The sequence below is a fragment of the Crocuta crocuta genome, unplaced genomic scaffold (genome assembly GCF_008692635.1).
Source record: "Crocuta crocuta isolate KB4526 unplaced genomic scaffold, BGI_CrCroc_1.0 scaffold431, whole genome shotgun sequence".
Taxonomy (NCBI): Eukaryota; Metazoa; Chordata; class Mammalia; order Carnivora; family Hyaenidae; genus Crocuta; species Crocuta crocuta.
In genome coordinates, this window is record NW_027528859.1 from 3,397,527 (window position 1) to 3,425,353 (window position 27,827).

Below are 27,827 nucleotides of genomic sequence, written 5' to 3' on the forward strand. Positions count from 1 at the left end.
CAATAAAAGAAAGCTTGAGTTACAAGGAAAGGTAGATCTAAGAACGGACAACTCTTCTAGGTATTGACAACTTCTGAAGGAGAGCTGTGTTGTAGAAAGCTCACATTTGCTGCTCTTTCCCCTGCAGGAAATGGCAGTGAAGCTAGAATCTCAGAAGGCCAGGCATCCCCAGTTGCTGTACAAGAGCAAACTCTATAAGATTCTTCAAGGTGGGGTTGGCATCCCCCCCATACAGTGGTATGGTCAGGAAAAAGACTACAATGTGCTAGTCATGGATCTTCTCGGACCCAGCCTCGAAGACCTCTTCAGTTTCTGTTCAAGAAGGTTCACAATGAAAACTGTACTTATGTTAGCTGACCAGATGATCAGTAGAATTGAATATGTGCATACAAAGAATTTTATACACAGACATTAAACCAGATAACTTCCTAATGGGTATTGGGCGTCACTGTAATAAGTTATTCCTTATTGATTTTGGTTTAGCCAAAAAGTACAGAGACAACAGGACAAGGCAACATATACAATACAGAGAAGATAAAAATCTCACTGGCACTGCCCGATATGCTAGCATCAGTGCACATCTTGGTATTGAACAGAGTTGCTGAGATGACATGAAATCATTAGGATATGTTTTGATGTATTTTAATAGAACCAGCCTGCCCTGGCAAGGACTAAAGGCTGTGACAAAAAAGCAAAAATATGAAAAGATAAGTGAAAAGAAGATGTCCACTCCTGTTGAAGTTTTATGTAAGGGGTTTCCTGCAGAATTTGCCATGTACTTAAACTACTGTCATGGGCTGCGCTTTGAGGAAGCCCCGGATTACATGTATCTGAGGCAGCTATTCCACATTCTTTTCAGGACTCTGAACCACCAGTACAACTACACGTTTCATTGGACAATGTTAAAGCAGAAAGCAGCACAGCAGGCAGCCTCTTCAAGTGGGCATGGTCAGCAGGCCCAAACCCCCACAGGCAAGCAAACTGACAAAACCAAGAGTAACATGAAAGGTTTCTAAGCATGAATCAATGAACAGAAGCAGCAGAGCAGATGATCAGAGCAGCCTTTGTTTCTCCCCAGATCTAGGAATTTTAGTTCATATGTACACTAGACAGTGGTTGTGAACAACCATTTACTTGGTGTAAAGAACTTAATTTCAGTATAAACTGGCTCTGGGCAGCATTGGTGATGCCATGTCCCGAGTTGTAGCCACTGTAATTGTGAATATTAACTGAGATAGTGAAACATGGTGTCCAGTTTTCTATTGCATTTTTTCAAGTGGAAAAGTTCACTAAATGGCTGACACACACAAATTGGTGGAGAAATTGTGCATATGCCAATTTTTTGTTAAAATCTTTTATTTTGAACTATACTGCTTTGAGATCTCATNACATTCTTTTCAGGACTCTGAACCACCAGTACAACTACACGTTTCATTGGACAATGTTAAAGCAGAAAGCAGCACAGCAGGCAGCCTCTTCAAGTGGGCATGGTCAGCAGGCCCAAACCCCCACAGGCAAGCAAACTGACAAAACCAAGAGTAACATGAAAGGTTTCTAAGCATGAATCAATGAACAGAAGCAGCAGAGCAGATGATCAGAGCAGCCTTTGTTTCTCCCCAGATCTAGGAATTTTAGTTCATATGTACACTAGACAGTGGTTGTGAACAACCATTTACTTGGTGTAAAGAACTTAATTTCAGTATAAACTGGCTCTGGGCAGCATTGGTGATGCCATGTCCCGAGTTGTAGCCACTGTAATTGTGAATATTAACTGAGATAGTGAAACATGGTGTCCAGTTTTCTATTGCATTTTTTCAAGTGGAAAAGTTCACTAAATGGCTGACACACACAAATTGGTGGAGAAATTGTGCATATGCCAATTTTTTGTTAAAATCTTTTATTTTGAACTATACTGCTTTGAGATCTCATTTCAGAAGAACAGCATGAACAGTTTTCAGCCACAGTTGTGATGGTTGTAAATGCTCACAATTGTGCGTTCTTAGGGTTTATCCACCCCTGGGGTTTGCAAGTTGTTCACTTAAAACATTCTTAAAATGGTTGGCTTCTTGTTTGCAAGCCGGCTTGATATGGTAGCTACCAAAGATTCCAGTGTTTGAGCGTACGGAAGACTCTGCCTGCTTACCTGTGCTAGAAATAACAGCATCTAAAGTGAAGACTTGAGAAAAACTTAGTGACTACTAGATTATCCTTTGGACTCTGCATTAACTCTATAATGTTCTTGGTATTAAAAAAAAAAAAGCATATTTGTCACAGAATTTTAGTTAACATCTTACAACTGAACATGTATGTATGTTGCTTAGATAAATGTAATCACTGTAAACATCTATATGATCTGGGATTTTGTTTTTATTTTGAAATGGGAGCTTTTTGTTTACAAGTTCATTAAAAACTAAAAACCATTTCTGTAAAAAAAAAAAAGAAAAAAGAAAAAGAAAAGAAAGCTCACATTTGCTGACTGAGGATAAACCTGAAGGATCTTTGTAGGAAGAGCTATCTTGTGAGGATAGATCTGAATGATCTCCAGTGTAAAGGGAATGAGATTCATAGAGCTGAACATTCAGCAGGTCCTCCTACCAGAAAAGTTAGTTATTCAGCTCTCCTGTCCATGAGCTGATTGAAAAAAGAGCAAGAAGCAAGCATCCTCTGAGTTTAGAGATCATAGCAGCCATTCCTCTGGGGAAAGTCTCCATGTTGCCCACATAGAGCAGAAGGGGTAAATGTCTGTTTGTGATTAACAAATTATGTCCCTTAATGACCCCCAACATTTGGCTGCAACAAATAATAGAGGCCCTCTGCTTGACCCTTAGGTTATGGTCAATGGCTAAAATTTTATGGTCTATAAAACATTGACCATTTACCAATATTATTAAGTTTTTAATAGGTAAAATAGAACAGTTTTAAAAGGTTACATATTCCAAGGTATTTAAGATACAGTTTCAACAGAAAAATATAAGCTCTGGAATGAAAATTTGTGCTGCCTCAAGATAATCAGATTTCACAGTTCAGGCAAATCAGAATTAACATGCTATAGTCCCAAAATTGATTAAGAAATGTTCACTAACAATTTAGAGAATCTAGAGAAGCCAAATGGAAAGAAAAAATTTTGCAGGTTTGCAGGTATCTCAGGTAGTTAGATAATGAGAAAATTCAGAAGATGGCCAAAAAAGGGAATGGTGGCTGTAACACACAGAACAAGTCATTCATTAATGCCAGGGTTTGCTTTTTTCCTTTTCTTTCTTATGCTTCTACTTAAAATGGGAGCCCTCAGTTATTCCAAATAATTTTTACTAAAACCTAAAATAAGAACAAATTACATAAGGACTCAAAGTCTATTAAGAGGACCATGATTTTACAACCCATCAGTAGGAAAAAAAATTACTGGAAGTTAATTGAGAAGGTACTAAAGATAGACTAACTGTGACTGTCCTATTTACCCACTGCCTTTGGGTACAACCAAAAGGCCTTTAAATACAACCATGTCCTGTTAACAAGGAAAATGACTGCAAATCACAGTCTATATAGACCAATTTTGGTAACACTATTTTCAAGTGCTAAAAATTTTTCAACTTCAACTGCTCAACTTCACAGATACCAGTTCTTCAGAAATGCCTAAAGCATCCTCTGAACCTCTTTGCCCTGATGTTCCTTTTAGATCACAACACAAGGAAATAACTGGCAAAGGTTTCCAAAGGTTTCCTCTACACCCGGGTATCACACGCCCCTGGATACCCCCAACACTTGGGATCCATCTCATTCAGCAGGCAGGGAGCAAATTCATTTTCTTTCTTCCCTATCCACTGACTAGAGGTTTTTTAAAAAATTACTTCCTAAGGGATGTGTTATAATGCAATGTGCCTGAAATATAAACACTGGTCTCTCTGTTTAGGCTGTTATACTTTTGGAGCAGTAGGTTCAGTCCTGATGTCTTTGACATCATTGGTTCTGCCCATCAGATAGAATTCTTTGTTGAGAACAAAACTGACAAAATGGGCAAGGCAGCTGGACATGGCAAAAAACAAACAAACAAACAAACAAACCCCCCCCAAAAAAAACCAAAAACAACCCTGAAATGGAAGCAATATCTCAGGCATCTTCTCAACTGAAGCCATGTACTTCAGCTTTTTGAAATGGTCATCTGTTATATGATCAGCTTGGAAAACAGCAAGTACAAATTCCAGCACTGCCTTTTTCCCGAGCAGGGAGATCATACTTACTCCAGTTCACACAGACGTGTAAGAAAACACAGCCAGAAGCAGAATCTGTTCCTCCCAATATAGCCAATAAAACAAAGGGCCTAAGAAAATGAAAAAAAAAAAAAATCCAAGGTTGGAGTAAAGGGGCAAAGTCAGGCCAAAATAAACTTTCCAGTTAAACTTGATCAAGCCCAGTGGGATGCAAACCTGAAACTGTGGCTCAGCACCACCTCTGCCAGAAGTCTGGTTTGCTCACTCCAGCTACAAGCACCTCCTCTTTCTCCTCTAAACACTATGGCATCAAAAATCTCAGAACCAAGACTCAGAGATTCTAAATAAGGATCCTAAATGCAAACTTTTTCATATGAGTAAAGTGAAGCTCAGATCATTTTCCCTTTGCATCCAATTAACCCCAAACAAGACTCAATATTTGCAAAATTAATAGCCGACACTTAGCAATTACTATGTGCTAACAATGTGCTCAATGCTTCCTATTATTTTACTTCTTCCTTTTTTATGTTTATTTATTTTTGAGAGAGTGTGAGCAGGGGAGGGGCAGAGAGAGGGGGAGACACAGAATACAAAGCAAGCTCTAGGCTCTGAGCTGTCAGCACAGAGCCCAATGTGGGGCTCGAACTCACGAATTGTGAGATCATGACCTGAGCCAAAGTCAGATGCTTAGCTGACTGAGCCACCCAGGCACCCCAATATTATCTTATTTCTTATAAAGATCCTAGGAAGTAGTATTTTTATTATCACCCCATTTTATTGGCAAAGAAACTAAAGTTCAGAGAGGTAAAGTGACTTCCCCAAGGTCACACAGTTGGAAAGTGGTAGAGCTAGGATCTGAATCCAAGTGTATTTGATTCCAAAGATTATACTTTTAATCATTACCCCTTCTCAGGCAAAATACTGAAAACTACTAAGCATCTAAAAATAGAAGAAAAGTTCAGCAAACCATAGTGTGACAGCATACTCTATGGCCACTAGGGAAGCAATGCCTAGAGAATGATCTTGAAAGAACAAGAGTCTGGCAACTAGGCAGGAGGCTCTCAGCAGGGCAAAGGGGAGAGGATGTACCTGTCCTGAAGTTATCTTCAGGATGGCAACAAAGGCCCTTCAAGAACAGTTTGCAAGGTTTGCAAGGTGAGATCAGGAGGGTAAGTTGGGGGGTAGAAGACTGATGACCTTCAACCACAGGAATAAATACAGAGAAGAGATGTTTCTTTCCCAGCCCAGAGGATCAGGAATTTCACTGTAGGGATCAGTAGGACTTTGTAAAGCTTGGTGACAAACCCATGTTTGCTGTGTCTTTATCCTTGGTCCATTTCTCTGGGAAGAATTAGCATGACCTCTGATATCCAAAGGACCTGACTTTGGATGGAGATAGTAAGCTGTTGGCTGGGGGATTGAGACTCATTTCACAACTAGTCTTGGTGGGAAAGAGACGATGGAGGCAGTTCTAGAAATGAGAGAGAGACAAGCATAGGCTTGGGGCCAGCAGCAGAAATAAATAAAAATGTAAGAAACTGTTTTGGGCCCATTAGGGATAATTAATGGCTAGACTAAATTCGCACTGGCAAATGTAAACCAGTATAATGTAGAAGAGCGCAAGCGTTGAATATGGACTCTGCCATATTCTAGTTGCATGCCCCATATTAAGTTACAGCTCTGATCCTCAAGGATAAAATGGTTATAATAAGGCTCAACTCTGAGGGGAAACTGTGTGCATTTGAAAGAATGTATGCCAAGTATCCAGGACCAGGTCCGGCACAAAGCAGGGGCAGAGCTAATCCCTAGTCCGAAATGTCACGCATACACAGAAGCAGGTGGGCACAGTGATGGGACTGGAAGGGAACTCAAGCAATGAGAAGAGCAGGGGGGGTGGGGAGGGGTTCCCTGCACCATACAGTGGCATGGACCTTTCCCTTTCCTCAGGTATGAAGAAGCCCTGAAACTGGCACAGGGGAGGTGGGCACCAACCTGGTCAGAGAACACTGGGTTCTTTGAGGAGATCCTGTACCAGGCACTGTGTACAGCATACAACCATGCTGTATGGGCACCTGTTGGCCAGGATGGTCACCATAATAATGAGTTCCTTGTCAACTCTGCTGAGCTGCCCAAAGGAGGGAGAGGAGAAGAGAGCGGTTCAGAAGCCCTGGAGAGCAACTTAGGATAACCTAGACAGGTTCAGCCATACGTCAGCAAGAGTGCATCCATTCCCAGTCTCTTGCTACCAGCTATTTCATTTTCTTCATAATACTTAACACTTCTGAAGTTAACCTGTTCTTTTATTTTGTGTAGCTGTTCATTCTTTTTTCCTCTCTAGAATATGTTTGAAAGTCTAGAAATTTTTCTGACTTATTCACCACCATATCCCCAGAGGAGTGGCTGTCATATAGAGGTTGCTCCGAAAATATGTGTTGAATATATTACTAAAATTCCAGAAACATTTTCTGAGGTACATCAGGTATTGGACTAACACTTTCAAAGGAGAAGGGAGAAGAAGAGACTTCCTAACATCAGGGGACCTACTCCATGGGGACAGGGAGAGGCAAAGAAGGTGGGGATTCATTTTGGGACTGGGTACCATTCTGGTAGATATGTAATCTTATTTCACCCTCATACCAGCACCGTAGAGTAGGTATTAATACCATTTTACTAGTAAGGAAACCAAAGCTTTGAGACATTTAAGTACTTTGTTGAAGTTCACGTGCAACCTCTATGGCAGAACTCAGACATGAACATAGGATCTGTCTCTTCCCACTAGGACAGAGAAGCTGTGGAAAGATAAGGCAGATAGCACTCTGTATGCCACTGGAAAAGGACAGATGAAGGATGCTGGGAGCTGAACAAGAGGAAGAGTCACTTGTAAGTAAAGGCAGGTGAGATGGACTTTGAAGGAAAGATCAGCTTCACAAAGCACAGGCAGAAAAAAAGGTATCTCAGAGGCATAGCAGAGGGTGAACAAAGGTAAAGACTGGAGAAATCAAGAGATCTGAAAGCTTCAGAGTAAAATGTAGCCCACTTGGATTCCAATAGATAGAACATAAAGAGGGGCCGAGAAGAATGAGGCTGGGAAGGCAGGCTGCTGTCAGGCCACAGAGAGTCATTGTGACACACTGTCTTCCAGTACCTACTGTCTCCTCTTCAATAACAGAATCCCTTCATCTTAGCCAGGCACATGGCATACACAGCTTCCCTTGCAGCTGAGTGTGATGATGTGATAAAGTTCTGGCCAGTGGGACATAAAGAGAAGTGATGTGACTTTCATGTCAGGACTCTAAAGGAAAGGAATGTGTACCCACAAATGCCCCTCCTCTTTCTGATGGTAGCAGTGGTGAGTCAGCATGAGCATGTAGGCAAGGGCAATCCCAGACAGTAACCAACACTACACTGGCCCTTAGCAGCTCACATGGGGACTGTTAGGTGAGACAGAGAAAAATATCTTGTTTAAACCAATGTATCTTTGAGTCTGGATAACAGCAACCTAACTTGAATCCTAAGTAAGAAATCCATGACTGGCAGGCTCAAGTCCCCGAGCTTTATTCAGGGGACTATATGGAGCCAGAGGACTTTTAAGCCCAAAGTAAGAAAGATGAGCCATAGTCATCACCTAACTTATTTCGAGTCTGTATCTATAATTACATAGTTACATTCAGAACCCAGCTTCAGAATCCAGAGGATATCTCAGCCAACTGCAGTCTTTTGGAACCTCTCCCTAGCTCCACACTGATATGGAACTATATGGGAAGAACTCTAGCAAGCAGGCACCTGGATCTCATCCAAAAACGATTTAGCACTGTTTTTCTATTTACCTGTTTCCTTGTTGCAGATGACACTGTAATAAGCAAAGAAGGCTCTGAATTCCAATGGCCGGTGAGACATTACTTTAGATACATTTGGTAAAAATTCTGTCTGCAGGGAAGAAAGAAAAAAAAACAGGGAAACATAAAATGAAAATTAAGAGCAGAATAGGTAATCAGTAACTGGGATCACCATACGGTCTGCTGAATGCTGAATGCAATCATAGGAAGGCCACAGCCTTGGTGTCAAAGTACAACCCACACATACCTCCTTAGGGTATTTATAACTTGCAGTGTTTCTTCTAAAGGTATGTGTGACTTTTTTGATATGTCATTTTATAAAATTTAGATTGTGAATTTTATAACTGAACCAAAAGACACTTCTCAGAATTTATGTGTTACTGATTTCCTACCTTTCCACAAGGGGCTGGTGGTGCTTATTTATTTATAAGAATAAATTAATAACAAGCCTTAATGTTAGTAAAGTACTTTGTAAAGTTCTTTCATACATCCTTCTCTGCAACTCTGTAAGGTATATAAGGCAGGTATCACTACCACCAGTTTACAGATAAGGAAACTAAGGCCCAGAGATGTTGAGTGACTTGGTCAAGGCCATACCAAAAGTAAGAGGCAGCCCTGGAATTCTGACATTGGGTTGTCAGTATACTATTTCCTAATGAGACATTATGGCAGACAACTATTGGCTGCTACCCAGCAGCCATTTCTTCCCTCCTTCCTTGACAACAGAACCTGTATATTGTTCAGATACCAGACTGCCATGGTTTTCCAGTAAGGATAAGCCCTTCCCCAACTCTAGTGGGTGAATCTTGATTTGTCTAAACCAATGATGGTTATTCAATTCCACTTCTCAGTGATTGGTCTAGGTAGGCATATGACACCATCTTGCCCAGTAAGAAATGAGGGGAAATTAGCTGGGAACTTTCTTCTCCCTCCAAAAGGAATATGAGGAAGGGATGCACCCTCCTAACCCCTCCCAGGGGTTGTGCAAGGAGGTAATGTTTGCTGCTGCTTCAGCCATCTTGTGATTGGGAGGGGACAAGTGTGAGCCCAGAATCATCACACTGAGGAAGACAGAACCAAAAAAAGCTAAGAGCCTCATCCTCACTGTATCACTTAGCCACTGGACTTAACAACCCAGGAATCACCCTGTCTCTGGACCTGCTGTTATGTGAGACACTGAACTTTCCTTATAGTTACATGAACTGAATTGGATTTTCTGTTACCTGTAGGGAAAAGTACCCTGATAACAGATGCTAACAATTCATTAATGGGTGAGAAAACATAGTTTAAAGAACCATATAAATCAGCCAGAGGCCGGGGCTGGGGAAGAGGTGGGGAAGTGGAGAGGTATGGACAAGTGAAGATGATACTGAGGGAGAGGCTGAGGGCTCCAAATCTTTCCCTGCAGAGCCAGGTGGATTTTTATCTTTCTTATATAATGGATTTCCATACAAGATTTTGTTTGGAAAAAAAAAATCCTCTAAGTTCTACCACCAAGTTTGAAAAATAAAAGCTTAAAGCAAATGTCTGTGCTCAAAGAAGGGTCTTATAATTTGGCAACATGGAGTACCAACTTTCAAAAGTATCCTGAGGAAATAATTTGGGAATGTTAAAAAAGATAAATTACAAGCTCTAAATGTCCAAGACTGGGAGACTGCTGAACTAAAATATTTCTAGTATGTAATACTATATTATGCAGCCACTAATTATAATGATGTTTTGACCTGTAAAATGCCCATGGTAACACAATTTCATTTTATTTTTCTAATAATTTTTTATGCTTTTTTATTTTATTTTTGAAAGTCAGAGAGTGACAGCATGAGCAGGGGAGGGTCAGAGAGAGAGGGGGATACAGAATCTGAAGACAGGCTCCAGGCTCTGAGCTAGCTGTCAGCACAGAGCCCGACGCGGGGCTCGAACCCACGAACCGTGAGATCATGACCTGAGCCACCAAAGTTGGACGCTTAACCGACTGAGCCACCCAGGTGCCCCTTAAGTTTTCTTATTTTACCAACATGTCATTATAGGAAGCAGCAAGGTACCTCTCACACTTTAAGCAGCTAGCATGTATGTCAGTGGTTCTATGTCCATGTGATATTATAGTGCTAAAGGAAACTACTATAAAATAAACCTCAGAGATTTATTAGGGCAGAGGACTGAATGACAAAGAACAGTCCCAGAACACAAGAGCCTAAGAAGAAACAAATATGTCCTTCTGATTGGGTTACAACTGGCCCCCAAAGGGTTTGTCCAGAGTGGACGCTGCGGCAGACAGGGGCAACATGTCCCAGGGCTTCCTTTCTGCCTGACACAGTCCGTACTGGCTGACTCCCTGCACAAGGGAGGGTCTTACCTCCTTTTCTACCTCCTCCGTGAGCTCTATAATATCAAAAGGCAGGTCCTTCTTGTAAGGAATAGGGTAATGGCTAATAGGTTTGTACTTTTCTTCCTTCTGAGTCTCATAAAGGCGCAAGTTCAGGATCACCACAGACAACTTTTCCCAAAACCTATTTGTTACAAGGTGAAGAAGAGACTAAAAGGAAACAGAGACAGGTTTGGATGGGCTACTGAAGAAATGGCTTGGGTAGCTCATCTGTATATCTGGGCCTAAAGAAAAGAGTTCTACCTCCTGGCACAACTCCCACTAACTGTAAGTCCCCTGTCTTGAGTAATCATGAAAAGGATTCTCAGCTCAGTAAGAAACAATATTGTAATCAATTAGTAAAGTCTGACATGCGTAGGTAATATGAGGGCATGGTGGCCCAGGTAACATTATTTGCACTAGGTTAGATAGATGTTTGAGCCTGGGTTCCAATCCAGAACTATCTGATTCCAAAGTCTATGTTCTTCCCATTTTGTAGTCCTGTCTCTTAAAAAAAAAAAAAAAAGTCTAAATAAAAAATGTAAAAAACTGACAATATTCTAAATGAAGAGTGGGAAACAAGCAAAGACATAAATTTGAATGGGCCGCCCCTATGTGCCTTTTACCACACAAAGTTCTAACAGGGGTGCTTTTCTGGAAAGCTCAGTCCAGTTACCTATGAAAGATAATGTAATATAGGGCTGTCTGAACCCAAAGTGCCTGGATCCAAACCCTGACTTAGCGAATATGTGACAGGGGCAGGTCCCTCAGCTTCATCTATAAGGTATGGATAATAATAATACCAAATTCACAAAGCTTAGTTATGAGGATTTAATGAGTTAAGACATACAACGCTCTTAAAACAGAGCCTTGCTCTTAGTATATATTACTTATTAAACGAGGGGTGTCTGGGTGGCTCAGTCAGTTGAGCATCCAAGCTCAGGTCATGATCTCATGACTCGTGATTTCAAGCCCTGCCATCGGCCTCTGTGCTGACAGCTCGGAGCCTAGAGCCTGCTTCAGATTCTGTCTGTGTCTCTTTCTGCCCCTCCCCCACTCGTACACTGTCTCTCTCAACTATGAATAAACATTAAAAAAATGAAATGTTACAGGTTTAAAATAAGGGTGAGATTAAAGTATATTGGGGTACACTGTGAAGCTATCAATTGACATTTGCTTACATATTCAATGCTGGACCCACAGAAAAGATTTGGAAACTCCTCTCACAGCCTCTAGGAACCCTGGATGGGCCCTGTCTACTGTAGCAGCGCACACACCTGGCATTCACACCTGACACCTCACCTCGCTACATCCTCCTGAAAGGGAAGGTCTAGGCTGTCAACCTTTGTAGTTTTTTAATTTCAGCTCCCCCTACCTACCAAGTAGTATGGGGCAAGTAACTGAGCAACCAGGCCACAGACTGGCCACTGATCCATGAGGCTGCCAAGCCAAAAAGTTCTGTCCACACATATTCATGCTCTGTGGGACTTGAACTGAGAAATCAGAAGTGAATTAGCTGGTCATGAGACTCTGGGCCGAAAAGTAATGAGGTAAAACAAGGCCAAAGGAGTCGTAATGGTCATGAGCACACCAAAGGAATGAGAGAGAAATCCTGAGTAAGCGGCAGTTATGAGGGAGAGAAAAAAATCAGGGTAGAGGGTAAGGAAGAAAGTTGGTGGTAGGGGGAGCTGCAGATAGAGCAGCTGAGACCTGTCCATGGCAGAGTGCCTAGGAAGCTGCTTGCAGGAGTCCTGCACAATACCAGGATGAACTCTCAGTTTCAGTTCCCATCTGAATCCAAGCATGATTGCTTGGTTTTGCCATACTTGTGATAGGTTTTACAGAGCTTTGACAAGAAGAATCAGAATAACAACCAAGAAAGCAATTGTGTCATTTCCATCTGGGAGCCTTCTGTAACTCAAAGAAAAGAATGTAGTCAGGAGTGAAATGGTCCTACCATATAAGCTTAATAAAAAATAAAAAGCCAACACGTATATAGTAATACATGCCTAATATTATTCTGGCTGCTTTATATTAACTCAAAACTCAAGTTATGTTGATATGTTATTATCCCCACAGAAAAGTCACAGAGCCTGCAAGTGATAGGAACAGCTCCAGAGTCCACAATCAGAACCATGTGCTGTGCTGTGTAAAGAGCTCACTGCTAAGGACGGCAGCTACTTTTTTAAAACCCCTAAACTCCAAGCCGCTCTACAAATCTCAGGTCTGGTCCTCCTTTTCCTAAATGCTTGTTAACATTTCCACTGTGAACCTCTGAATAACTAGAATACTATTAAAAAGAACAACTTCCATTTGAGTAAAGTACTACATCAGGCTTATTGGTGGGAGTTTTGTAGGCATTATCTCTGAACCTTAAGTTATTACACCACTGTATCTTTCTCCACTGGGGCAGCCAGATTCAGCTACCATGAGGGAAAGTCAGTAATGTCATTTGCTTTATTAAAAGAAGATGAGGGGCGCCTGGGTGGCTTGGCCGGTTAAGCATCCGACTTTCGCTTAGGTCATGATCTCGCGGTTCGTGGGTTCGAGCCCCGCGTTGGGCTCTGTGCTGACTGCCAGCTCAGAGCCTGGAGCCTGTTTCGGTCTCTCTCTGACCCTCCCCTGCTCATGCTGTCTCTCTCTCTCCTAGAAATAAATTTTTAAAAAAATTTAAAAATAAATAAATAAAAGAAGATGAATGTGGAAGTTCAAAACGAGGCATGCTGTTAGCCTACTAAAGCAGCAAGAAATAAGACTATGTACCTGACACAGCAAGGAGGTGCCTAATGCGACTCTGGGGGCACGTTGAGTAAAGACTTAGCCACTCTGCCACCTTCCAGTTATACAGGGCACTAAGCCCTGGAAGTCATCCTTGAACTTCAGACACCTCCGAGACAGTGGGAAAGCAGCTGTATCCTGGACTCTGTGCACTCTGACAGCTTATTTGCTGATTTGGTAGTAAACTGAAGTAAAAGCAACCCAAAGGTGATACTATTCTTGCCAATCTTTGAACCCATACTGGGTTCTGGAGTAACTCATTAAAAACTAAAAATTTCAAGTGAAATCTGATTATTAAAGGTTAACTGTTTTTCCCATGGGTGTACATGTAGCAGCATTGGTGGCCACAGAGGCTGTATTTTGGCTACATGGAAGCTCATGATACCAGTCTGTCAACTTTTATGTGTTTGGAGCCATCCATAATAAAACATTAAAAGGGGCGCCTGGGCGGCTCTGTCAGTTAAACATCCAACTCTTGATTTCGGCTCAGGTCAGGATTTCATGGTTCGTGGGTTCGAGCCCCACGTCAGGGTCTGCACTGACTGCACAGAGCCTGCTTGGGATTCTCTCTTCCTCTCTATCTGTCCCTCCCATGCTTGCACACACTCTCTCTCAAAATAAATAAGTAAACTTAAAATTAAAACCCACACTTAAATTTTTTTGAAAAAACCTGTGGAACAAATATACACAAAAGTCTGCAAGCTGTTGGTTAGTTTACAAATGTTAGCTTAAAAAGCCAGCTATGAAAGCATCTGAGTTATAAACATAGGCACAGTATTTGACATTCTTAGGTGAGTAAATAAATGAGTTTTTATTATCAGAGAGCTATAGTTTAAAACTTTGTTTTATAAAAAATCAGATGTTTCATGATTCTAAAATATAGACACTGGGTTCCACTACCAATTTTCATAATACACAATCTAAAAAGAAAAAATTGGTAAACTAGATGTCATCAAAATTCAAAGTATGTTTCAAAAGACACTGTTACAAATATGAAAAACAGGCCACAGACTGGGAAATTATATAATTCAATAAGACAGGCCACACAGTTTAAAAATGAGCAGCGGTGCCTGAGTGGCTCAGTTGGTCTGATTCTTGATCATGATCTCATGGTTCATGGGTTCAAGCCCCGCGTCCAGCTCTGTGCTGACAGCGCAGAGGCTGCTTGAGAATCTCCCTCTCCCTCTCTTCCTCTCCTCTCCCCTGCTCATGTTTTCTCTCTCAAAACTAAATATTTAAAAAGTAAATAAGAATGGGCAAAAGATCTGAATAGACATTTCATCAAATAAGATCTACAAATGCCTACTAATCATTAGGGAAATGCAAATTAAAATTACAAAATATTCACACCTACTAAGATGGCTTTAATCAAAAGAACAATAATAAGTGTTAGTGAGGATGTGGAGAAACTAGAACCTTTATACATTAATGGTGGAATAAAATGGGGTAACTTAGAAAAATTTGGCAGTTTCTTAAGAGGTTAAAAATAAATTTATCAGAAGCACCTGGGTGGCTCAGTTGGTTGAGCATCCAACTTCTGCTCAGGTCATGATCTAGCAGCTCATTAGTTCAAGCCCCTCATTCGGCTTACTGCTGTCAGCACATAGAGGCCTCTTCAGATTCTGTGTCTTCCTCTTTCTCTGCCCCTCCCCTGCCCATACTCTTTCTCAAAAATGAAAATAAACATTAAAAATGTTTACATAAATAAATAAATATATAGCCCAGCAATTCCACTCCTAGGTACCTTATCCAAGAGAAATGAACACATACATCCACAGAAAGACTTCTATGCAAACGTTAAAAGCATTATTCATAAGAGCCAAAAAGTGAAAACAACCCAAATGGTCATCAACTTGTAGATGGATAAGCAAAATGTGGTGTATCCATACAACAGAATACTATTCAGAAATAAAAAGGAATGACTTACTACTAATATGATTTACTACAGGAATGATTTACTACAAACATAGATGAAACACAAAACATGTTAAATAAAAGAAGCCAGACACAAAGAAATCTACATATTGTATGATTCCATCCATATGAAATGTCCATAAATGGCATACTAGAGAGACAGAATATAGATTGGTCCTTCCTCGGGGCTGGGGTAGATATGGGAATTGATTGCAGGCGGGCATGAGGGACCTTTTTAGGGTGACCGAAATGTTGTAAAGCTGAATGTTCATGATAGTTGCACAACTCATAAAGCTACTGAAAAAAATCACTGAATTGTACAAAGTGGGTGAAATGTATAGTATTTAAATTACACCTCATTAAAGCATAAAATGCTGCATGTAACTGGCAGGGTCGGGGAGCAGAAATCTCACATTTTGTTTTAGAGTGAGATTTGGGGAAGTTCCACAAGCATGGAAGAAGAGCTGACCTCTGTGCCTTTTCATGGGTGTTTAAAGGCTCTGACAACTAAGTAGTGCCTAGAGTCTGACCCAGGTGTGCAGATTTTGCATTTCTCCGCTTAATCAACAATAAATGCAGTACTGGCAGATTTCTGTTAATAAAAAGACAAATGGCCCATACAATGATGAACTGGCCATACACTTAGACCATAAAGGATCCACTGGACAAGAAGAGGAGACAATAGCAGATGAAAGTTTTCAACAAATGTAGACAGAATCTGGAAGAAGTGGTAACCAGCAGAGGATAGTTTCCACCTGAAGTAGCTGCAGGTGGCCTTCTGAACACAGGTGAGCCTATTTGCTCCACAGAACCCTGCGGAGATGCAGCCCTTGAAGGCACAGACACTATGTATGGTAAAAGGCTGATGGTGGAGCAGCTGAAAGTCTGTATACCACTTGGTCCCCTAACCCAATGGCCAGGAGGCTATCCCCACCTCCACCCCCCAAAACATGGCTAGTTATTTTCTAAAGAAATGAATTGCAGCTGAGGGTGGCTGCCTCTGGAGAGGAACTAGAGGGACTTTTTTTCACATTTCCATCTGACACTCTGTACCCATTAAAGAGTTATTCCTATTTCTCCCCTCCCCCAGCCTCTGGCAACCACAGCTATTTTTCAAAAGCCTGATAGACTTTTATCTCTACAAGACTTTGAAAACCAGCTATAAGCTTGTCGAATCACTATGTTGTACCTGAAACTAATGTTAACATTGTGTGTCAACTACGCTCAAGTAAAAAAAAACTTTTACAAAAAGTCTTGTAGACTTTTCAAAATAAATCACTTATCTCTACATTATTTAGATGAAAATTAGAAGTGAATTTTTCCGGGGGTAGTGGTGAGGTGGTGGTTCATATTACTGTTTTTCCTATATTGTTTTTAGCCTCGAGAAAAAGTATGTTAAGTAATCCCCGCAGGGATCTGTGACATAAAATACTCATAAAGCTGGAGAAATATTTAGCAAGTTTATGTTAAGAGCTCTTCCAGGTAGAGAAACTCACAGACTTTCATGTAATGCATTTGATATACCAGTTTCTACATTCCAGGCATGTGTACATGTGCACGTGTATAAGTTTGGTAGTGTCAGTCTCGGTTTCCTGCTATGATAAATTATGGACAGTGGGCTATGGAAACAGATGAGGGGCAGTTAACTCCAAGCCGGTATCAGAAGATATTCCCTGGACAAGCTGGCGATCCAGCCCAAATTCTGAAGGAAAGGTTAAGAAGGGAGAGGGAGATTGGTTTGTTGCAGTAAGAATTTTAAGCAGAGAGCATACATGGCTTGAATGGCACAGATCAGGGCACATATGTGATAAATGTGAAAGTGACCTGGTATTACTCAGAAGAAATGAAAGTCAGAGAGAAGCAGGATAAAGGTGGCAGAGTGAGCTGGGGCCAGTTGTCACAGACTTGTTTTTTTTCTTGCAAGTGACAGGATGCCCCCTGGAGTTAGGCAGGTGAAAGGCATGGTTAAAGCTGCGTTTATTTTTTGTTTTGCAATAACTTTCCATTATTTGCTCCATCATGCTGAACAGTCATTAAGAATATATCTAGATTTTATATCTCACATGATTTTTCAATTATGAAAATTTTGAAACAAAACTAGAATAGATTTTAAAAACCAGGAGGGAGCCTGGGTGGCTTAGTCGGTTGAGCATCCCACTTTGGCTCAGGTCATTATCTCACAGTTCAGGTCCTGCATTTGGCTCTGTGCTGACAGCTCGGAGCCTAGAACCTGCTCCGGATTCTGTCTCCCTCTCTCCCTCTCTCTCTGCCCCTTCCCTGTAGGCACTGTCTCTTTCTCTCAAAAATAAATAAACATTAAAAAAAATAAATGAAACCAGGGTCACCGAGGTGGCTCAGTCGATTTAAGTATCCAACTCTGGCTCAGGGCATGAGCTCCTGGTTCGTGAGTTCAAGCCCCACATTGGGCTCTCTGCTGTCAGTGCAGAGCCCACTTCGGATCCTCTGTCCCCCTTTCTCTCTGCACCTCCTCTACTTGTTCTCTCTCTCAAAAATAAACATTTTAAAGAATTAACAAAAAACCACACAACCATACAACCATCATCCAGGTTCAACAATTACTAGATTTTTTTTTGTTACATTTGCTTCACATATCCCTCTTCTTTTTCTGTGAAAATATTTTATTGTGGTAAACATAAAATTTACCATTTTAACCATTTCTAGGCGGACAGCACAGTGGCATTAAGTGCACTGATACTGCTGTGCCACTGCCACCACCATCCATCTCCAGGTTTTTCATATTCCCAAACAGAAACTGAACTCATTAAATAACTTTCATTCTCCTTTCTCCCTGCCCCTGGTAACTTTCTTTCTCTACAGATTTATCTATTCTGGATATTTCGTATAAACAGAAATGTAGCCTTTTGTATCTGGTTTCTTTCACTTAGCATACTGTTCTCTAGATGCAAACACATTGTAGCGTTTATCAATACCTTTTGTTCTTTTTCAGGATTAAATAATATTGCATTATATGCCACAGTTTGTTTTCCCATTTAGCAGCTGATGTTCATTTATACTGCTGGTGTTTTTTGGCTATTTTGAATGATTCTATGAACACTCGTGCAATTTCTGTTTTTTGGGTTTTTTTAAATTGTTCCCTCAAAGATATAATTTTAATTTTCATTTTATTTTTAAAAATTTTTTTCTATTTATTTTTGAGACAGAGACACAGCACAAGTAGGGGAGGGGCAGAGAGGGGGAGACACAGAATCTGAAACAGGCTGAGCTGTCAGCACAGAACCTGATGCGGGGCTCGAACCCACGAATCATGAGATCATCACCTGAGCTGAAGTCTGATGCTTAACCGAATGAGCCACCCAGGTGCCCCTCATGTGCAGTTTTTGTGTAATTTGGCTTTCAGTCTTTGAATTATATCCTAGGAGTGGAACTGTCATGTTATATGGTACTGTGTGCTTAACTTTATGAGGAACTGTCAAACTTTTCCAAAATGCCTGCATCATTTTACACTCCCACCAGCAACATGAGGGTTCCGATTTCTCCACAACATCAACACTTGTTATTATCTTTTTAATTATAGCCATCCTAGTGGGGGTAAAATGGTGTATGATTGTGGTTTCACTTTGCATTTCTTGGACTAATCACTTTAAGCATCTTTTCATGTGTTTATTGGCCATTCATATATTTTCTTTGAAAAAATGTTAATTTGGATCCTTTGTGCATTTTGAAGTTGGGCCACCTGTGTATAATTGAGTTGTAGATGTTGTTTATATATTCTAGATACATGTCCCTTATCCAATACATGATTTTCAAATATTTTCTCCCATTCAGTGGGTTGTCTGTTCACTTTTTTAATGGTGCCTTTCAAGCACAAAGGTTTCAATAAAGTCCAACTTTTTTCCTTTGGGTGTTTGTGCTTTTGTTGGTGTCCTATCTAAGAAACCACTGGCAATCCAAGGTCAAAAGACTCAGCTCTCTGTTTTCTTCTAAGAGTTTACTTCATTGTTTTCCTGAGTCTGGATATCTTTTATTTCTTTTTCTTCCTGAACTATTTGTGATAGAATCTCTAGTACAATACTGAACAGAAGTGGTAAGAGCAGACTTCCTTGTCTCATTCCTGATCTGAGGGAAAAAGCTTTCAACCTTTCACCATTAAGTACAATGTTAGCTGGGGGTTTTCATCGATGCCCTTTCTTAGGTTGAGGAGGCTCCTTTCCAATCCTAGTTTATTGAGTGTTTTCATCATGACAGGGTGCTGGCTTTTTAAAATGCCTTTTTTTAAATCTATTCAGGTAATAATGTGGCTTTTGCCCTTGGGTATGGTATATTAATTGATTTCAGATGTTAAAAGACTACAATCCTAGAATAAATCCCATTCGGTCATGGTGTATAGCCGTTTTTATAGAATGCTGGATTTAGTTTGCTAGTATTTGGTTGAGGATTTTGTGTCTATATTCATAAGGGATATTAATCTGTAGTTTGCTTTTCTGGTGGTATCTTTGGTTTTGATACCAGGGTAATACTGGCCTCACAGAATGCATTGGTATGTGTTCCCCCCTTCTATTTCAAAAGAGTTGGCAAACAATGGATATTCTTTAAATGTTTGGTAGAATACACAAAAATAAACTCAAAATGGATGAAGGGCCTGAATGTGAGACAGAGAAACCATCAAAACCCTAGAGGAGAAAGCAGGAAACAACCTCTTTGACCTCAACTGCAGCAATTTCTTACTCAACACATCTCCAAAGGCAAGGGAATCAAAAGCAAAAATGAACTGTGGGGACCTAATCAAGATAAAAAGCTTCTGCATGGCAAAGGAAACAATCAACAAAACTAACAGGCAACCCACGGAATGGGAAAAGATAGTTGCAAATTACCTATTGGATAAAGGGCTAGTATCCAAAATCTATAAGGAATTCACCAAACTCCACACCTAAAAAACAAATCAAAACCACACTGAGATACCACCCCACGCCAGTCAGGGTGGCTAAAATGAACAAATCAGGAGACTACAGATGTTGATGAGGATGTGGAGAAATGAGTACCCTCTTAAACTGTTGGTGCAGCTGTTCTGGAAAACAGTGGAGGTTCCTCAAAAAATTAACAATAGAACTCCCCTATGACCCAGCAATAGCACTGCTAGGAATTTACCCAAGGGATACAGGAGTGCTGATGCATAGGGGCGCATGGACCCCAATGTTCATAGCAGCACTCTCAACAATAGCCAAATCATGGAAAGAGCCTAAATGTCCATCCACTGACAAATGGATCAAGAAGATGTGGTTTATCTATACAATGGAATGGCAATAGAAAGAATGGAATCTGGCCATTTGTAGCAACGTAGATGGAACTCGAGGGTGTTATGCTAAGTGAAATAAGTTAGGCAGAGAAAGACAGATACCCCATGTTTTCACTCATATGTAGAACAGGAGAAACTTAACAGAGGACCATAGCGGAGGGGAAAGGAAAAATAATAGTTAAGGAGAGGGAGGGAAGCAAACCATAAGAGACTCCTAAATACTGAGAACAAACTGAGGGTTGATGCAGGATTGGGGAGAGGGGAAAATGGGTGATGGGCATGGAGGAGGGCACTTGTTGGGATGAGTACTGGGTGTTACGTGGAAACCCAACTTCACAATAAACTGTATTTAAAAACTAAAAAATAATTAACTGATTGATTAAAAACTAAATTTAATTTAAAAATAAATGTTTGGTAGAATTCATCAGTGGAGCCACCTGGTCCTGGGCCAACTCTACTGCTGTTACTGACAAGTTTGTGGATCTCACAATTTGATGAGACCTTGAGCCAGTTATCAAAGTACTGCCACAATGGTCTAAACTCACTTTTACCGCCTGCTCTGAGAAAATGGATCTGGGCCTTTAAAACATTTTTCCTTTCCTATCTAACATGAAGACAAGCTTTGTAGGTAGAAGGCTTTGCAGAAGCATTTCAGGAAGAATAGGTTTTGCTTCCTGGTGCCAGTGCACTCTGTGGCACACTCCTGCAGCGTGGCAGCTTCTCTAGTATCTGCTCATGCTTCTCTTGGTGGCCAGAAGCACCCAGAAGTTTTCCATAGCACCTTATCAGGCAGTTTTGTAACAGGGGCTTCCAGGTGACACTTCCCCAGAAATAGCTTTCCCCAGAACCACAGAAGTGCCAGCAAGTTCTGGAGGGTGGATTTCTAATCAAGTTCCACTGGCACAGGTTCCCAGTGACTTCTTCCCATTTAATGAGCCATGACCATGTTGTCTCCAACAAGGACTCAGTCAGTCAGTCCTGGACAGCAGGGAGAGGCTTCCTGAGATGTGCTATCTCAGTATTAGGCATAATGGCTGTCCCTTACATCTGCTACTCTTACACTCTTTAAAACTCTCTTTAGTTTTTTGTTATTTGTAATTATTTGTGATTTGATTATTTGTGATTAAAAACATCTGTAGCAAGGGGCGCCTGGGTGGCTCAGTCGGTTAAGTGTCCGACTTCGGCTCAGGTCATGATATCACGGTTCATGGGTTCGAGCCCCGCGTCAGGCTCTGTGCTGACAGCTCTGCTCAGGGCCTGGAGCCTGTTTCAGATTCTTGTATCTCCCTCTCTCTCTGACCCTCCCCTGCTCACACTGTCTCTCTCTCTCTCTCTCTCTCTCTCAGAAATAAATAAAACATTAAAAAAATACATCTGTAGCAAAAAAAGTATCTGTAGCAAGGAGACTCATTTAAAGTGATAATTGTGAGCATTTAAATTCTTTACTTGAATAACGATACTAACAATACTTACATGGGTTCTTAATCCCTGTATATAAATCAGAATGCAGTTCATTTGTAATTTTTAGAAACCAGTAAACTAAAAGAAATCTGAAAAGGTTCACTCAAATATCACTTCCTTTGGGATACCTATCCTGACTCCCACCTTTCTCCCACATACACTTAACCATTTCCCTATTTACCCTTGTGACTGACACCCTAATCAGGTTATTACAGCCACCTTGGCCCTCAGTATTTTCATGTGGAGACAGTTAGCTCCCCCAGGGTAGGGTCCATGATTCAGCTGACTCCCTGGCTCACTTCCTGGCTCAGAGCAAATGCTCAACTAGTGTTGATTGAAAGGAAAAAACAAAAATGGCCCAATTTCACCAGTCAACAAACAAAAGCAACCATGACATGTTACTTTTCCAGCTTCTCAAGTCGCAAAGATTTTTTTTTTTTAAACCTCTTTAATACCACCACAGGGATTTGGGGCATTTCTGTATACCTACTCTTCAGCATGAGATCCCTGTCATATAGTTATACTTGATGAGTAGGAGTCAGAACAGGGAGACCTGCTAAGTCGCAAAGATTTCTAAAGAGGAGGTTTTGGGAAATCGTCGAGAAGGCTGTGGTCAGGTCCAACCTTTCCAAAGATCAATTTGATAACTTAACGGATAAAAAGCCTGAGAAGTGGAAGGTGGAAGCCAGAGCTAATCGAAGGCGGGGCCGACCTTACAGTACAGGCTCCAAGTGGGCAGCCCCCGCAACAGGGAACCGACCTAATCAGCCTGCGTCGAGCTGCCGGGAAGCCCCCACCTAGGGGCCTACAGCTAAGGTTGCTCTCGACACAGGAAGGCCTGCGTTAACTGCACGGGCCAGGCCTCCTATGCATTCCCCAGTCCCACGGCCATTTTTACATCCAGAAACGACAGCACGCGCTATTTGGAAACGCGAACTTCGTACCCGCGACCCGACCGGACCCCAAGGCCAGACCTGCACGTCACGGAAGTCTGTGGCCGCTGCGAGGACCCAGGCTCCGCATACTCGCTGGAGATCTGGACTCCCCACTCGCCCGCACGCGACGGACCTCAGCATTCCGAGGGCCCTGCCCACCGCTCTCGCTCACCAGCGGCCGCAGAGCGCCGAGGCAGCGAAGCACAGCCATGGCGGCACGCGGTTCAAAGCCCGGCGTCCTTCCCGCGCGCCCCGCCCCCTGGATCCTCCCTCCTGGGGCGTGTCGGGAGGGCCCCGCCCAGAGGAGGCTGTGGCCTGCCCCTCCACCTTCGGCTTCCGGCTTTCAGGCCACTGCACGTCCAGGGTCTCCGAATTCTTCTGTTGACTTAGGAATGCGCCAAGAGGGTACCCACGTGAATGCCTTCACAGGGTAGTGGACTCTGAAGACTTCTTTAGCCAGGTTTGGGCCAAGTTTTTTTCCAGAGACTTCTTTGTCAACATGGGGTGCGCAAGGGACAATCTTGGGTTCGTTTCCCGAATTCTCTCTCAGCCCGGCCGATACCGGAGGCCATTGACCTCACTTTGGGCATGGTCGTGGGCCAGCCGCGGGTCAGGTGCTCTTGGTCACCGGATACCTACTGATTCCAGAGCCTCTAGAAATGGGTTGGATTGGGGAGGAGAGAAAAAACAATCTACACCATCCCCGCCGCGGGGGTAACCGACCAAGAATGTTTTCAACAGTTTGCGAAACAAAAGCTACATTTCACTTGGCGTTTTAATTCTCTTAATCAGTTGACTCGTCAGCATTTTGGAGGGTATGTTAGAGATGATCTGTCTTAAACATTCCCCCAAATTTAATAACTCATGTTGGAAGCCAATCCCTCCCAGTCCTCAGCTCAGCCCTGCTGCGGAATCTGACCAAGCGCAAACTGGAGGTGCTTTACAGAGGAAACAGTTTACAGAGGAAACTGATTTCAAGCAAGAACCTAAAAGTAGGAGCAGTCCTGATGTGCTATGGATTTGGAATTCAGTTGTACTCCATGGAATGTAGCCTCAAGGACTTAATCGCAGTTACTAATTCCTTGGACCCTGTAGGGGTAGCCCAATTATGTGGAAATGCGCATGGGCATCTGTATATTTGCAGGGGAAGAAAGTCTGGGGAGAAATACACACCAAAGTGTTAACATGCATTCATTCATCAAGTACTAGCTGTTTAAGACCCTGGGCTACAAAAAATGAGAGAACTAGCTGACAGCCTAGCAGAGACAAATGGGAGCAAGACAAATACCTTTTTTAAATTTTCTTTTTATTCTTCTCTTTGTTTTCACAGACTTGATTTCTGGAAACCACCATTTTTTTTTTTTTTTTGAAAAGGAAAATACTTTTCCATCGGAGGGCGGAGTCGGAAGGAAAGGACCAACCCCCGAAGCCTCTCTGCTCCGTCTCCAAGGTTCCCACGGAACCACACGTAGGAGCGTCTTGTAGCCTGCGGGAAGACCCGAGACATCGGAAGTGAAGGATCTGCCATCGACTCAAGCTGCGTGTTTCGAGTACCGATTTGCAGAAAAATTGCAAGATAGGTGGCGGGTTAGAGACATAATTGCAGCCACCTTGGCGGGACCCTCCAGCCCACAGCTAACAGGTTTCGTGGACCTAGGGGTTCGATTCCGATGGACGTCTGCTACCGGAAACGGAAAGCCTTGGGCAGGCTGGAGATTGGACGCGGAGCCGGAAGCGGAAGCTGGGAGTTGCTTTCGGTGGCTCCGGGTATGGCCGAGGTGGTGGCTGTCTCGACCGAATCCCTCGCGGGAGGCAGGGCGCGGGCGGCGCGCACTGTGCTAGGTCAGGTGGTGCTGCCGGGTGAGGAACTGCTGCTGCCAGAGCAGGAGGACGCAGAAGGCCCAGGCGGTGCTGGAGAGCGACCGCTGCGCCTAAATGCGGGGGTGCGCTCCCGGGTGCGTGTAGTGTGCGGCCCCGGCTTGCGGCGCTCTGGCGACCGCCTCCTGGTCACCAAGTGCGGCCGCCTCCGTTACAAGGAGCCCGGCGGCGGCGGCGGCAGCGGTGGCGTTTACTGGGTGGACTCGCAGCAGAAACGGGTGAGTTGGTACTCTGGAGAGGTGGTACGGCCGTGAAAGTGATATCCCCGCTCCGGAAAGAGGCAGGGATGGGGCCCTGGACCCTTCTGTTAATGCTAGTCTAGAGCCACGGTAGGTTTGTACCCACCTCTGCGTCCCCTTTAGAGGGACTCTGAACAAATGGAACGTGGCCCGAGAAGAGCGGCCAGGAGAGAAAGGAGACTGGAAGTCTTGGCGTATAAGAGGTGTAAGACACCCGTCATTGCCTTCAGAATCACAGAGGAGCACCAGGCCTATCTTTTGGGGTCCCAAAGGGCGAAACCAGGCCCAATGCGTGGGTGTCACAGGGAGTTAAATTTCTCTTAGAATAAGTAAGGACTTATTCTAAGGGAATATGGGAAAAATTGTCTGACAATGTATTTGGCCTCTTTGGTTTTGAGGACGCCCTGTAGCGCTAGACCATGTTGCTTTGAATAAGGATACAAGAGGTAGGTATGGGATACTGGCTGATATGAACAGAATATTAGAAGCGGTAAACCTGAGAGTTTATGATTGATTTTCTTTTACTGAAAGTAACATATGATGAAGTTTGTTGTAGATTTGTATTAATTTGTAGACTTGAATTTCACAATATTGTCTAAATATCTCTAATGACAAACAGTGAAGTAACCACTAAGGGCTTGCTGAAGATATCTTTTAAGATATTGTGGAAATGATTGTCGTTTATGGCTGTCCCTTCATTCTGTTTTCTTCTGTAGTATGTTCCAGTGAAAGGAGACCATGTGATTGGCATAGTGACAGCTAAATCTGGAGACATATTCAAAGTTGACGTTGGAGGGAGTGAGCCAGCTTCTTTGTCTTACTTGGCATTTGAAGGTGCAACTAAAAGAAACAGACCAAATGTGCAGGTAATGATGGGGGACCTTTACTTTCAAAGTAAGAAAAGCATCAAAATATCCAGCAACACTCAAATATCTAGAAGGCTACCTGAATTGTCTCTTAAGCATGACTTACTTTCTCACTTTGGGTTGATCTCTGAACATCTGTGTAATCACTTCAGGCTCTAAGTTTTTTCCAGTACTCCACCTCTGGGACTAGAGTCACATGCTTATTTTACATTTGCTATATTGGGGGCTGTTTCATCTCTTCTCAGTTGAAAGTCGCTGTCTGTTCTCTCTCTTGTTATTTGTCACGTCCATATCCACGGACAAGGAAGTAGGCCATAGGCTTGAGAAGGAAGGAGGATTAAGTCTTCTAGGTTGCCCTGTCTACCACCCATCCATCCTGATTATTAAGTCCTGGGGATGCCATCTCACCACTTCAAACACATCACTGTTTCCCCACAGGCTCTGCTTGGAGCTGGCAGAGGAGCAGTCTTGTTATCTCAGGCTTTCAGTTTGGGCTCTTCAGGCAGTATAGCCACACTCTTTCTATCCACCCAAGCCAGGAATCTGGTGGTGTCTTTGCCCCTTTTCATTAACGTCTTTAGTTGCTTAATCTTACTGATCCTGTTTGATTCTATCTCTGATCTTCTGCACATCATTCCTGTATCCCTCCACTTTGCAAGATCAGACCTTAGGTACTTTTTGACCAGAATTGGTTAGCAATCTCTTTAAAAAAAAAAAAAAAAAATTATTTATTTGGTTAGCGTGAGAGAGAGAATGCATGTGGGAGTGGGGGAGGGACAGAGAGAGAGGGAAGGAGGGGGAGAGAATCCCAAGTAGGCTCTGCACTACATTTTTGCTCTTCTATCCAGGCTTTTGAGAGCTGACAGCCTCATACATTCCCCTTAAAAAAAAAAAAAAAAAAAAAGCATTCTTTAAAGCCTACAGATTTCCTTGGCATTATACTCCAGAAGTCTTCACGTCTTCACGTATCTGTAATTCTATCCTCCACACAGCCATGCTTGAACCACTCCGAACTATTTAACAGCACTACTGAGGGGTGCCTGGGTGGCTCAGTTGGTTAAGCATCCTACTCTTGATTTCATCTCCGGGCACGATCTCATGGTTGGTGGGTTTGAGCCCCATGTCGGCCTCCACACTGTGCAGAGCCTGCTTGGGATTCTCTCTCTGCCCATCCCCTATTCGCACTCTCTCTCCCTCTCTCAGAATAAATAAATGTATCTTATTTTAAAAAATTCCGCTACTGAACTCATAGGTCCCTGCCCTTGTACCTTTGTTCATGCTCTTTCCTCTGTCTGGATTGCTCTGTCTGTCTGATCGCTCTGTCCCCTTAGCCTGTGGACACGCTCATCTTTTGAGACTCAGGCTAAACACCACCATCTCTCTGAAACCGTTCCTCATCTACAGTCACCTTCCTTATAACTTTACTCTAGCGCTTAGTGGATTAAGTCTTCAGTGAACTTTGTTATTTATATGTACATCCCCACTGCCCTCCAAGACCAGATGCTTCTGAAATGCAAAGAATGTTTTGTTCCTCTTTAGTTGCTAGTCACCAACAAATAGTAGATACAGTAACAGAACAAGTTCATTCTTCTCCATTCCTTTAGTTTCCTCATTTTGAAGTTCAACTCTAGGAGATTAAGTAAATCTTGCATGAAGTACCAATGAATTACCATTGTTCCATGTTGCTTTGAATAATTTACATGCCTGGAGTTTCTGCTATTAATCTTCTGTAACTCCCTAGAGTAGTGCTTTCTAATAGAACTTTCTGTGATGCTAGTGTTTTACATCTGTACTAATATAGTAGCCACTAGCCACTTTGGCTGTTGAGCATTGAAATGTGGCTAATGAAGGGCACCTGGGTGGCTCAGTGGGTTAAGCCATGGACTCTTGATTTTGGCTCAGGTCATAATCTCAGTGTCATGAGATTGAGCCCTCCCTGCATCAGGCTCCATGCTGGGTGTGGAGCCTGCTTACAATTCTCTCAGTCTCTCTCTCTCTCTCTCTCTCTCTCTCTCTCTCTCTGTATCTCCCCACCCTCACACATGCATGTGCATTCCCTCACAAAAAAAAAAAAAAAA

General features: G+C 42.5%; 1 protein-coding gene and 1 pseudogene across 1 annotated transcript in view; both read left to right on the forward strand.

Moving 5' to 3' along the window:
* The first annotated feature begins 132 nt into the window (after nucleotides 1-132).
* Nucleotides 133-1,310, forward strand: LOC144224989 (casein kinase I pseudogene; annotated as a pseudogene).
* A 22,829-nt stretch (nucleotides 1,311-24,139) lies between these two features.
* EXOSC3 (exosome component 3) overlaps nucleotides 24,140-27,827 on the forward strand; it is a 6,158-nt gene continuing 2,470 nt past the window's right edge. Inside the window, exons 1-2 of the mRNA XM_077756163.1 lie at nucleotides 24,140-24,862; nucleotides 25,600-25,749. Coding sequence (XP_077612289.1) covers nucleotides 24,437-24,862; nucleotides 25,600-25,749 — 576 coding nt within the window. The 5' untranslated portion in view covers nucleotides 24,140-24,436. The remainder of the gene's footprint in view (nucleotides 24,863-25,599; nucleotides 25,750-27,827) is intronic.